This window comes from Ahaetulla prasina, chromosome 4 (genome assembly GCF_028640845.1).
Source record: "Ahaetulla prasina isolate Xishuangbanna chromosome 4, ASM2864084v1, whole genome shotgun sequence".
NCBI classification, from domain to species: Eukaryota; Metazoa; Chordata; class Lepidosauria; order Squamata; family Colubridae; genus Ahaetulla; species Ahaetulla prasina.
Genome location: NC_080542.1, coordinates 136,981,889 through 136,995,964, shown reverse-complemented (window position 1 = coordinate 136,995,964; position 14,076 = coordinate 136,981,889). Strand labels below are relative to the sequence as shown.

Here is a 14,076-nt window from a genome sequence, read left to right as displayed (position 1 = left end):
ACAGCCCTGACTCTGTTTTATCAATATAAGGCAGGAAAAGAAGGTCATATCTCACTGTGACCTCCACCTCCAAAGGATCAAGCCTGAATAGTTACAAGTTGTACATATAGCCCCAGTCCAGCAAAATGTAAGAAACTCAATCTTCTACCCAACTGTATAAAATATCATCTTCAGTCAGTCATATTAGGACTGCATGATGGTAATTCTAGACTGCCTTGAAACCTATCCATGCTGTTTTCTGGTCCAAACTATTCTCTCTGTCAAGGTTCCAGAAATACCTCTTCTGCGTAAAAGAAACTCAGAGGCATTTTTTCTTTTTCTCAGAGTCCTTTACTAGCATGAGGAGACTGGCACACGATGAGTGCAATTCCCAAAACTGAAGTTCCAGATTCGTTTCCCCAGTTATACAAACCCCCATAGTCCCACCCCCCTGACCCCTCTGATGATCACACGGTCCCACGTTCTTCCAGTTCATTCGAGTATTTAGGTTTTGCTATACCCGTGATGGCGAATCTATGGCACGTGTGCCAGAGGTGGCACACAGAGCCCTCTCTGTGGGCACATGTCGCCAGCTGCTCTTCCGGTTTCCACTCGCCAGCTGGTCTTTGCAGGTGCCAGAGTGCCAGAAAATGGCCTGGAAATGGACTGGAAAATGGCCAAAACACTTTTAGGGCTTAGGGGACATTTTTCAGGGTCATTTTGGGGCCATTTCCAGGCTGTTTTTGGGCTGAAAAACAGCTTGAAAACAGCCCGAAAAATGGCCTGGAAATGGCCCAAAAAACAATTACCTCTTTTAATTTTACTTTTTCTAATATTAAAACCAGGCTCATCTTCTTCCAATTTAGCTTCCCTTAATATATATTCAGTATGTAGGCTGAATAAATAGGGGGAGACTATACAATCTGGTTGCATACTTTGGCCAACCTGTTACTATTTACCTTGTGTTTTGTTCTGAACAAATATAAGCAATAATATCCTTCATATAGAGAAACGGTGGCTAAGTGGCTAAGACTGAGCTAAGCTTGTTGATTGAAAGGTCGGCAGTTCAGCGGTTCGAATTCCCAGTGCCGCATAACGGGGTGAGCTCCTGTGACTTGTCCCAGCTTCTGCCAACCTAGCAGTTCGAAAGCACGTAAAAATTGCAAGTAGAAAAACTGGGATCACCTTTGGTGGGATAGTGACAGTGTTCTGTGTGCCTTTGGCGTTTAGTCATGCCAGCCACATGACCATGGAGACGTCTTCAGACAGCACTGGCTCTTTGGCTTTGAAATGGAGATGAGCACCACCCACTAGAGTCAGAAACGACAAGCACGTATCTGCGAGGGGAACCTTTACCTTTTACCTTTTATTCTTTATAATTAACTTTATTGGGAAATGCTGAGATTTGTTGCATACAGCAAAACCTTCTAATGGAAAACAGAAATATGTCCAAGGAATCTGAAAAGATATATTTATTTCCTTACTTTCCTTACTTTCCCTCAAAAACTATTTGAACAGCTCAAGGAAACTGGCTCTGCTAATCATTTGCCATCCAGCAATGGAATGTTTTTATCTGTGATCAGACTGTGAAAGAATGAACTGGAGTTTGAAATAAGGATTTGTCATATATAAAGACCTCACAAAGCTTTATCTCTAGATAACTTCCACAGTCTACCAAAATGTAGGTTTTGTGTTTTATTCAGCAATGGTGATTCAATTTATTCTGGCTCTGAATGACACATAGGTTCTTTAATAACATTTTCCTTCATTAAACCATAAATTCTTGTCAGTGAATTTGCTAGCAAGATTTAATGATATAATAAGCGTCAGACAGTGCATTTAATTAACATCAGAATTATTTTCTAGATTCAGATCTCAATTATCTAATCCAGGTCATTATTTATTATTTTGGCAACTCTGCCCTCCATAGATAAACAACTTATCCTAGCATAACGAATTCTTTTGAATTTCTATCCTTTTGAGTGAAGAGCAGAATGGCAGAATATAAAATAATAATAATAAAAAAAAGAACAGCAGATGTATAAATTACATTCAAGTGCAAATTAGATAGAAAAAAGTATATTGCTGGTATCTACAGTTTATACAGCAATCATTTTCTCCAAACATATGAGAATATTCACTTAGCATGTGCATAAGTCATAGGAAAGAAAAATACAAAATATGACAAAACTAATCTAAACAAAGAGACAGACAGACAGACAGACAGACAGACAGAAAGGCAGGCAGGCAGAGACAGACAGACAGACAGACAGACAGACAGACAGACAGACAAATTGCCACTTCAATTTAATATACTATCTTATGATAAATGGACTAAATACATCCTGTACTAAACTATGATTTCTTTGGATTTTGCTAAGCAAGTTATACATTATAATTTTTAATATACAGTTTATGGATTTGCATGTGCAGTTTATGGATTTGCATGTGCATAGAACTCAACTGTGTTTTATTTAGCAACATACTGGGCACATGTCATTTGCATTCAGAATGGGGCATTTTGGCGTGACCAACTCTCCACAGTCAACTCATCATGGAATAACTTGCTATGGCCAGTTCACCATGGGACAACTCATTACAGGACAATTCCACAATTAAATTTACAAAATTAAAATAATTTTAAAATTATTTGAGTTTTCATCTCTTTTCTTTAATTATTTTATTCCACCATTGCTTTGATATTAGTGTAACTCTTCTCCTATGGCAAGTTGACCCATGGTGAATTTGGCGTGGCAAGTTGGCCACGATGAATTGGCTGCACAGAGTTGTTCCAGGTCATTTGCACCACAGGTAGTCCTCGACTTACAGTTCATTTTCTGACCGTTCAAAGTTACAACAGCACTGAAAAAAGTGACTTGTGACCACTTTTCACTTTTATGACCATTGCAGCATCCCCATGGTCATGTGTTCAAAATTAAGATGCTTGGCAATTGGTTCAAATTTATGACAGTTACAGTGTCCCAGAGTTATGTGATCACCTTTTGTGACCTTCTGACAGGCAAAGAATGGGGAAGCCACAGTCACTTGACCATGTTACTAACGTAACAACTGCAATAGCTCACGTAACAATTGTGGCAAGAAAGTTCATAAAATGGGAGCAAAATTCACTTAACAAATGTTTTGCTTAGCAACAGAAATTTTGGGTTCAATTTTGGTCGTATGCCGAGGACTACTTGTATGTCAAGGCTTGCAGATGTGCACATCTCTATGAGAGATGGCTATGAGCATGACTTATTTACATTAGGATGTTTTTTCCACAGCAACCCCAAGTCTTCCTAATTAACTCAAGGACAGGTCTACTTAATTCAGATTATTTAAATTAGATCTAGATCCCATCTTTCATTCAGGAGTTCTAATAGGATACATAGTGTTCCCTCCTAGTTCTCACCACCACAACTATCGTATGAAATATGTTAGGCTAAGAAAGAAAGAGATTGACCTAAAGGAACTCCTGCAACCAGAGGATTGATTAGAACCTGGACCACGCCAAGTCCAGTACCTTCTCCACTTCATCATAGTAGCTCTTTTGGAAAAGAGCTAATGAAAACTTCCTGTTTTCCTAGCATTCTCTCTAGTCTGGGTGGCTAATCCTTCAGCCATTAATAAAAAAGAAGGGATTAGAAGAGAGTAAGCAGGCACACAATCAGAATATATAACTAAAGCTGATACCATCAGCTACAAAAGTGTTCAGCAAAACTGTCTACTATTGACCTCACCCCATTCCTAAGAGGTCTGTAAGCAGTGGTGGGATTCTGCCGGTTCTAGGCAGTTCGGCCGAACCGTTTGTTAAATTGCCGGTTCGCCCCACCCCTTGCCCCGCCCCTCCCCACCATTACTTACCGGTGCCTGTCGGCACTTGGATCAGGTGGGCAGCGGGGTGCATGGATCGGGTGGGCAGCGGCCACAAGCTGCTGCCCACCCGATCCATGCACCTCGCTGCCCACCCAATCCAAGCGCCACGTGGCTGCCGACCAAAGCCTGCCTGCATCCAAGCATCTCTCTAGCCAGCGATTAAAGCACCTCACTGGTGGCTTGGTGCATAGGGACTAACCAGACGGCTGAAAACAGTGATTTCTGACAGGTTCTTGCACTTTTGACCAGTCCTCACACTTATGACCGGTCATCATTTATGCCTGTTGCAGCATTTTGTGCATAGGGACTACTCAGAGGGCTGAAAAAGTTATTTTTGACCTGACCTCACACCTATAACTGTCTTCACACCTACAACTGTCCTCACATTTTACATTTTGTGCCCTATCTTGTAACCGTGGTGAAGAGAAGCAGTTTTGAAATGAGTGACATGGTTGTTAAAAATGCTGCAATGGGCATAAATGTGAGGATGGTCATAAGTGCGAGGACCGGTCAGAAATGACTTTTTTTAGCCCTCTGAGTAGTTTCTATGCCCATAGCCATGGCCACCCGGTCATATGAGCAGCTAGGCTCACCCATCCAGTCACATGAACAGCTAGCCATCCCACCCAGTCAAATGACCACCAAGCCACACCCCAAAATAAGCCATGCCCACAGAACCGGTTGTTAAAAAATTTGAATCCCACCACTGTCTGTAAGGGGCGTGCATAAGAGCACAAGCGTGCCTATCGTTCTTGTCCTATTGTTTCCTTTCGTTATATCCAATTAATATAGTTATTACATACTCATGCTTATATATATGCTTATATATTGTTTAGTTATTTCATACTTATTATATATACTGTGTGACAAAATAAATAAATAAATAAAATAAATAGCCAGTGCATTCCCTTTTCTGTCCTGCTTACTGTACTCTATTTTAATCCCTTCCACTCCAATCTCTCTGCTCTGTGAGAGGAAAGCCAAGGACAGATTGCCTATAGGATTTGTTCAGCAGGACCCTTCTTTTCCAGAGGGTGAAATGAGAAGAGGGGCTGCGGTTGGCATATGGAGGGGGAAGGAAGGCAGAAAAATGGCAGAATGACTTGGGCATCATTGTGGGTGGAGAACAGAGAACTGCATGGCGTTTCCTCTCTCTTGCTTTGCAAACCAGGATGAGGATGGCGCATTTGGATACATATGGAGGTATTGGTAAGGGGAGAAAGAGATGCTTCCAATCAAGTATATTGTGAGGGAGGAGGCATCCCTAGCCCAACATGGCTACTAGAAGGCAAGAGGAGAAAACAGCAAAGGGTGGGTCACTAAGGACCCTGTTGCATGCAACGCCCAAGTGGAGCAAAGTGGCAAGGTGGCTTCCCTCATCCACTGCTCCTATCCAGGGCCTTTACTCCTGCTTGAACAAAGCACAGACCCGGCATTTGTCTTGGAATGATACCCATCAGCTCCTTTGAATCTCCTCCTGGCTGGATCTAAGGGGACTCAATGGAGTATCTTCCTGGCTTTGTATGCCTTCCAAATTGCATGCAGCTGGAATCTTCACTCCAATGCACTGGTAAAGAAAAAGTGCCCACAAATGGATTTGCACATTGGCACCTGAATATTGTTTTCAATGTGTATTCCACATTGTGTGCTTGTTTATTGTCTTCTAAACCCCCTTCTGTTCCATGAATGTAAACACAAATATTAATTACCTTCTTGTTAATTATTTAGCACCCAGATGAGCACTGCAAAGGATGGAGGAGTAATTAAAAAGCGAGAAAAAGTTGAAGGCGTGAATGATCTTGTCAGTTTTGAGCTGACAGTACAGTTGTAGTCATGTGATTTGCTTTTTTTCCAACAATAAATTTTATTGAAGTTTACATTTTAATAAATTTAATAACATGTACCTGGGTTGCCGACCCCAATTTGGTCACTAAACGAGGAATACTCATAAAGCAGTATGCTGCTATAGAGCCAACTCTGAATCAGTGACTTTTACCAAATTAATAAAATAGTTCAACAGCAGGGTTGAAATCCAGCAGGTTCTGACAGGTTCTGGAGAACCGCTAGAGGAAATTTTGAGTAGTTTGGAGAACCGGCAAATGCCACTTTTGGCTGGCCCCAGAGTAGGGTGGGAATGGAGATTTTGCAGTATCCTTCCCCTATCAGGCCCACCAAGCCACGCCCACCAAGCCACACCACGCCCACCAAGCCACGCCCACCAAGCCACGCCCACAGGACTGGTAGTAAAAAAAATTGGATTTCACCACTGTTCAACAGCACAAATTAATGCCCATATTTGCTACTCCAAATGCAAATTTGGAAATCAGATTACAGAGGCCAGAAATAGTCTTTGCGACAAAGTTATTAACATTAATGCAATATTTACTGTTATTACCCAGAGGACCTTGTACAATACTCAAATATTCTGATCTTTGTTTCTGCACTAAGTTAGTGGATAGAATAAAAATATGAACACTTGGGAGGAACATTTTTTAGATATTATACAGCAATAAAACATATGCAGAATATTGGGGAAAGAATTGTACTGGACTCTTTCATAAATGCTAGTTTTCTTAGTTTTCATAGAAATATTTCTTTTAAACACTGTAGTAACAGAACAAAACCAATCTTGTAATTCTACAACTTTATTGGTTGAAAAATTATTAAACAAATATCAAATCAACTTAAGTTTTTTAATTGTTTCATTTATTGAAACTGTGGAAGCGTTGCACTAAAATATTTATAAACATATTTATTATTTAAATGATTTCTACAGCCACCCATCTACATACAATGATTCTAGGCAGCGAGTAAGGATTAAAACCAATCCCCTCTCAAACAGCTATCCAAAACCAAATGTCCAACACCAGAGAAATCATCCTAATTATTGAAAAAAACAATAAAGAGCAATCAGCCAGCCAGGTTTTCTCAAACCTGATATATTATCCAAGAGTTTATATATGTAGCCTTTGGCCATACAAGAGTAATGGGCTATACAATTCTTGCCTTTAGAATCTATAAAATCATTTTTGGCTTAGCACAATACAATGCATAAAACCAATTATGACTTGTTCAACAAACTGTGGGGAAACACAGTGTTTTTTACACCTCTGCAGTGTCTAATGTACTTGGTGCTTCACACACGCAAGGCAATCTTCCCTCTTCATGTTTCAATAAATTGCTTGTTCTTGACCTTTGACACAATATAAATCTGAGAAAGGATCACGTCTTTCTGATGGTGTACTGATTTTATAACTACAAAATAATAGCTGTAGCTATTCAATTTAAAAATTGAATGTAAACTTTAAAAAAAAAGAGGACATAATCCATTGTAGAGTCATTAGAAATGCAGAAATAAAGTAGCAGATAACCATGCTGGCAAACTATTGCCACAATACATTGTTATATGGCTCTCAAACTAGATTGTTCTAGGTGACAAATGGGCACCCATTGGAGTAGAATCAAAAAAGTCAAGATGGCATTGACATAGAAAAAAGGGCATGGCTTTGATCACATGTTGATGGTGCCATCTTGACAGTGGACACCCCTTCACTGGACAACAACAGGTAGAAACATGGAGGTACTTGTGATGTGGTCTCAAACAGCCTCATTTGGGCCGCCATCTTTTGCAGACCTCTCCTGCCACAACTCTTCCTTTTCTGTTGGCAAGGAGGTGTACCCATATGAGGAAATGAACAGCCCAGGACTAGCCCCATCCTGGCACAATACCCTAAAATGAAAGGTTATCTAATATCAACCCTACTAGAAAAACCAGATCAGGAAATCAGCTCCGCTGAAGGGCTAAATTTACTTTTATTGAAAATAGCTGGAATAGCATACTCTTGCAGGTCATGATTATTCTACCTCTCCTCCTCTGTCTTCCTATAGTTCAGTGAATTAGGGGTCGTGTCATTATTCTGGACTTCAAAAATGTTTCAACCCCATTGCCTGAGTAAAATTTCCTACATATCTCACTCAAGATTATCTCATGTGTAACAATCTCTTTACTCTCTATATCTGCCTCTATACCTGCTCTCAGGTTGCCTTCCAATCTTAAGGTTGCTTTCCTATAAAAGTAATTAAAATTGAGCTAAATTTCCATGGTCCTTTATTCAGAGACTAAAACATGACAGCTTGAAGACATAACCTGGTCTCCCCCCTCCTCCTCCCCCCTCCCCTCTCCTCCCCCTCCCCCCAGAACTGCCAATATAATTTTTATTTTTTGGCAGAATTGGAAATAATTTTCAGACCAAATTGTCCTTTTCAGAAGCAGGTGAATCCTTCCAAGTTTCAGATGATTAGATGCAAGGGCTTTATATTGTTTGTAAAGGGTCTATAACCTTAGTAACCAGAACTCTCGGAGTTGAAGTCCACAAGCCTTAAAGTTACTAAGTTGGAGACCCCTGGTTTAGATAGATAGATAGATAGATAGATAGATAGATAGATAGATAGATAGATAGATAGATAGATAGATAGATAGATAGATAGATAGATAGATAGATATAGATATAGATATAGATATAGATATAGATATAGATATAAAATCTAACCAGATATTGGTGTAATAGTTAATGAAAAATGCTTCCAGATAGGTGTCCAAAGTGAAAGTGGAAAAAGTTGTTTTGTTTTGAAATAAATCACTTATTTTTAATATATGATATATAATTATTTATTTAACCATAATACATTTCTGTTTAATGCATACTGTCATTCTCTTCGTCTTCAAAATAGTAGATTTTTGTTTTGATATATAAAAAGATTTTAGTGTTATGATATTTGGTGTAACAAATTAGTCCTCATGAGACCATCTAAGGAGGGGGGGGGGAGAAAAAAATCAAGATAGCAGCCATGAAGTCTTGCCCCATTTAACATCCATGTGCACAATAAAATGATGATTAAAAAAATATGGTTTCAATTATATAGTCACAGCCAACATCTTGTGAGTTAAAGCTCTTATCTATTTAATGCCAGACACACACACACACACACACAAACAGACACACACACACACACACACACACACACTTAAATCTTTTGGACTAATTGAGCTAAATTCAAACTCGATTTCATTCATACATAGATAAGAGCACTAAATTAGTCTCTCTAATATTAAGAAAAGCTGTTTCCTTTTAACAGGGTTACAAGAGGCTCAAAAAATCATTCAGAAAAAGGCAAGAAAATTATATGGCCTTCATTGTAAAGTTATCTAGTCTGGGTGATGAAACATCTGCAAGAAAACAAACAAGCTCAGAGGACGTCAAGGAACCCTCATGAAGTCAGGCAAGCTGGACAGAGACAACCAAAGGAATGCACTACCTGACTCTGTGGTCTCTTCCCAAAATCCCAAAAGCTTCAACCGAAAACTGTCTACTATCGACCTCACCCCATTCCTAAGAGGTCTGTAAGGGGGTGCATAAGAGCACCAGCGTGCCTACCGTTCCTGTCCTATTGTTTCCTTTTGTTATATCCAATTAATATAGTTATTACATACTCATACTTACTGTATATATATGCTTATATATTGTATATACAATACAATATATAATATATTGTATTGTATATTGTATAGTTATTTCATGCTTACGCTTATATATACTGTGTGACAAAATAAATAAATAAATAAATAAAATAAAATAAATAAAATAAAATAAAATAAAATAAATAAATAAATGGGCTGGTTATGACCCATAAAATGCCCAAGTCTGTTCTGGCATAGATTCATTAAAGTCTTCTGTAGAAAATAAAGCAAAAGTAGAGTTTCTACTTTTTTAGAGATTCTTTAGATTTTTTAGAGATTTTTTTAGAGATTTTTTAGAGATTTTTTTTTAGAGATTCAAATCCCTAGTGCTGCCGTGTAACGGGGTGAGCTCCTGTTACTTGTCCCAGCTTCTGCCAACCTAGCAGTTTCGAAAGCACGTAAAAATGCAAATAGAAAAAATAGGGACCATCTTTGGTGGGAAGGTAACAGCATTCCGTGAGCCTTTGGCGTTGAGTCATACCAGCCACATGACCATGGAGACATCTTCGGACAGCGCTGGCTCTTCGGCTTTGAAATGGAGATGAGCACCGCCCCCTAGAGTTGGCAACAACTAGCACGTATGTGTGAAGGGAACCTTTATCTTTACCATTAGAGTTTCTTATTGTATTGTGATGGTATACCACATTTAAACACCTACATTCTTTGCAATGTTTTGGGACCCAACTTCATGATTTAACAGTTAGCAGAAGAAGGCAGGAGATGTATAAATACAAAATGAGATAAAATTGTCATTGGGCTGGGAATTACTACTACGTCTGGCATGTCTGATTTCTCCAACTGGAAGAATTACTTAATTATTTAAGGTAAAATTTAGGTAACCAGATTGTGAGCAGGACATATGTATTTTTTTTTATGGAATGATTATAGATCTTGCTTCTGCTCTCCCTTCTTGGACAGTCTATCTGCTAATAATTGTTACAAAACATAAAACTTTCTTTGCCTACTAAATGAACAATTAACAATTAACCTGATGTAACACAAATATATATTTTTCAGCATCAGTATACAAAGCTTTCAGAAAAACATGCACATAATTCAGAGACTTACCATTTACACAAATTTCATAAGTTTTGCAGAGATCATCTTCAAAGAGGCAACCTAGGACGCAACAAAAATGCACAATTAAAATAAGATCAGACTAGTTCAAACTATAATATTTCATAACATAACATAATAACAGAGTTGGAAGGGACCTTGGAGGTCTTCTAGTCCAACCCCCTGCCCAGGCAGGAAACCCTATACCATTTCAGACAAATGGCTATCCAACATTTTCTTTAAAATTTCCAGTGTTGGTGCATTCACAACTTCTGCAGGCAAGTTGTTCCACTTATTGATTGTTCTAACTGTCAGGAAATTTCTCCTTAGTTCTAAGTTGTTTCTCTCCTTGATTAGTTTCCACCCACTGCTTCTTGTTCTACCCTCAGGTGCTTTAGAGAATAGTTTGACTCCCTCTTCTTTGTGGCAACCCCTGAGATATTGGAACACTGCTATCATGTCTCCCCTAGTCCTTCTTTTCATTAAACCAGACATACTGAGTTCCTGCAACCGTTCTTCATAGGTTTTAGCCTCCAGTCCCCTAATCATCTTTGTTGCTCTTCTCTGCACTCTTTCTAGAGTCTCAACATCTTTTTTATATTGTGGTGACCAAAATTGAATGCAATATTCCAAGTGTGGCCTTACCAAGGCATTATAAAGTAGTATTAACACTTCACGTGATCTTGATTCTATCTCTCTGTTTATGCAGCCCAGAACTGTGTTGGCTTTTTTGGCAGTTTCTGCACACTGCTGGCTCATATCTAAATGGTTGTCCACTAGGACTCCAAGATCCCTCTCACAGTTACTACTATTGAGCAAGGTACCACATATACGGTACCTGTGCATTTTGGGGTTGTTGGTTTTTTGCCTAAATGTAGAACCTTACTTTTTTCACTGTTGAATTTCATTTTATTAGTTACCGCCCAATGTTCAGGTCTGTCAAGATCTTTCTGTAACTTGAGCCTATCTTCTGGAGTGTTGGCTATTCCTGCCAGCTTGGTGTCATCTGCAAATTTGATGAGTTCCCCATCTATCCCCTTGTCCAAGTCATTGATGAAGATGTTGAAGAGTACTGGGCCTAAAACAGAGCCTTGGGGTACTCCACTGCATACTTCCCTCCATGTGGATGTAGTTCCATTGAGGACTACACATTGAGTGCGGTTGGTCAGCCAGTTACGAATCCATCTGGTGGTGATGCTGTCTAACCCACATTTTTCTACTTTATCTAGTAGTAGGTTATGGTCTACTTTATCAAATGCCTTACTGAAGTCCAAGTAAATTATATCGACAGCATTCCTCTGGTTCATTAATTTTGTCATTTTGTCAAAGAATGCAATGAGATTAGTCTGGCACGATCTGTTTTTGAAAAACCCATGTTGGCTTTTGGTTATTACTTTGTTTGCTTCTAGGTGTTCAATGATTCGTTGCTTGATTATCTTTTCCAGAATCTTCCCTGGTATTGAGGTCAGGCTGATAGGTCTGTAGTTTCCTGGATCTGTTTTTTTTCCCCTTTTTTGAAGATGGGAACTACATCAGCTTTTTTTCAATCCTCTGGCAGTTCCTCTCTGCTCCAGGATCTTTGAAAGATATAGTTCAGTGGTTCTGAGATCTCATCTGCCAGTTCCTTCAGAACCTTGGGGTGTAATCCATCCAGACCTGGTGATTTGAACTAGTCTAGGGTAGATATGTATTCACTTACCATTTTTTTTCCTATTTTAACTTGTGTTCCTAATCTGTTTTTTGTGGTGCTGTTTTTGATAGGTTGGATTGTTTTTTCCTTTTGTGTAAAGACAGATGCAAAAATTGAGTTAGGTAGATCTGCTTTTTACTTTTGTCACTAGCCTTTGTTCGTTGTGAGCCTTAGCTTTCCTCACTTCAACTTTACAGGCTCGGGCTATTTGCTGATATTCTGCCTTAGTTATTTGCCCCTCTTTCCACTTTTTATACTTTTCCTTTTTGTCTGTCAATTTGTCAGATAGTTCTTTATGCATCCATGCTGGTTTCTTTTGAGATTTATTATTTTTCTTCTTCATTGGTATTGTGCTAGACTGGGCTTTTATAATCTCACTTTTCAAAATTTCCCAAGCTTCTTGAGTTGCTTTCCCCTTGAAGATTCTCATCCATCAAATCCTTCTCAAGCTATCTCTAAATTTACTGAAATTAGCTTTCTTAAAGTCCAAGACTCTAGTTTGACTTTGTTCTACTTCTTGTGTTTGCATAATGTTGAATTCCAGTATTGCGTGATCACTTGCCCCCAAGGTTCCTGTAGCTTCAACACCTTCTATCATTTCATCTCTGTTAGTGAGAATTAAGTCCAATATGGCTGATCCCCTTGTTCCCTTCTCTACTTTTTGGGAAATGAAGTTGTCTGCTAGGTTTGTTAGAAACCTGTTGGACCTTCCACTTGGTGCAGAGTTTGTCTCCCAATTGATGTCAAGGTAGTTAAAATCCCCCATTACTACTGTGATGTGTTTCCTACATACCTTAAGTTAGCTGACTAGCAAAAAGTTAATCTACTTCCTCTGTTTGGTTGGGTGGCCTATAGTATAGACCTATGGCAATATCATTTCTCCCCCCCCCCTTTAATATTGACCCAAATGCATTCAAGATTTCATTTCTGGTTATAAAAAAATCAAGGCAAAGCAAAGATTAATTTCATATTAAAAGTGCAAGCTAGACAGTGCTGAATGGGAAAGACTGAAGGAAAAACAAAAACAGAAACCAGAATTCCTAGTTTTAAAAGATTCAATTTTTCAAACTACACTTCCACAAAACATTTTCACTGTTACCCAGAGGCTCCGCTAAACAACTTTGAGGAAACATCCCCATCTATGTCAGCAATACTTAGGGACAGTTTCCAAAAAGAACATACTTAAAGAAGTAGCAGCATAAAAACAGCTCTACTAGATTATGTCAAAGATAAAGAGTCCTTCTTAATCTAGGACTTATATTTTTCAAAATAGGATCCACACAAGCAGAAGATAAAGACATACACCTCTCTCACCATTCTTCTCTTCAAATTGAATTAGGAGGCATATTACTCCTTAGAGATAATGTTGAATCTGCAAGGCTTAATTGTCCTGCCTTTCATGAATTTATCCAATTCTCTTTTTTTAAAGACATTTGAGTCAGTAGCCTTCACTATGTTCAATACTGATGAATTCCATAAGTTAAAATAAAACTGGCTATGTAGCTAACTATGGGCCAGGATAGCTCAGGCAGTAGAGAAGCCTGCAATTACTGCAGGTTCGAGCCCGGCCCAAGGTTGACTCAGCCTTCCACCCTTTATAAGGTAGGTAAAATGAGGACCCAGATTGTTGGGGGGGCAATAAGTTGACTTTGTAAAAAAAAATATACAAATAGAATGAGACTATTGCCTTATACATTGTAAGCCGCCCTGAGTCTTCGGAGAAGGGCGGGGTATAAATGTAAACAAAAAAAAAACAACTTCAAAAACCAATATAAAACCTTATGCCACCAAATAAAAATAGAATGTACCAATTACCACTGCAAACAGGAGGAAGAGCTGTTACACACGAAATCCAATCGTGCACTCTATAATTTCGTAAACACTAAACTTAAAGACTCAAAAACCATCCCACCTCTAAAAGGGCAAAATGGTGAATATTGTAACAATGATGCCATTAAGG

General features: G+C 38.8%; 1 protein-coding gene across 1 annotated transcript in view; it reads right to left on the bottom strand.

Moving 5' to 3' along the window:
* The window catches only part of PTPRN2 (protein tyrosine phosphatase receptor type N2), a 925,005-nt gene that overhangs the window by 834,222 nt on the left and 76,707 nt on the right, over positions 1-14,076 (bottom strand). Inside the window, exon 2 of the mRNA XM_058179748.1 lies at positions 10,439-10,489. Coding sequence (XP_058035731.1) covers positions 10,439-10,489 — 51 coding nt within the window. The remainder of the gene's footprint in view (positions 1-10,438; positions 10,490-14,076) is intronic.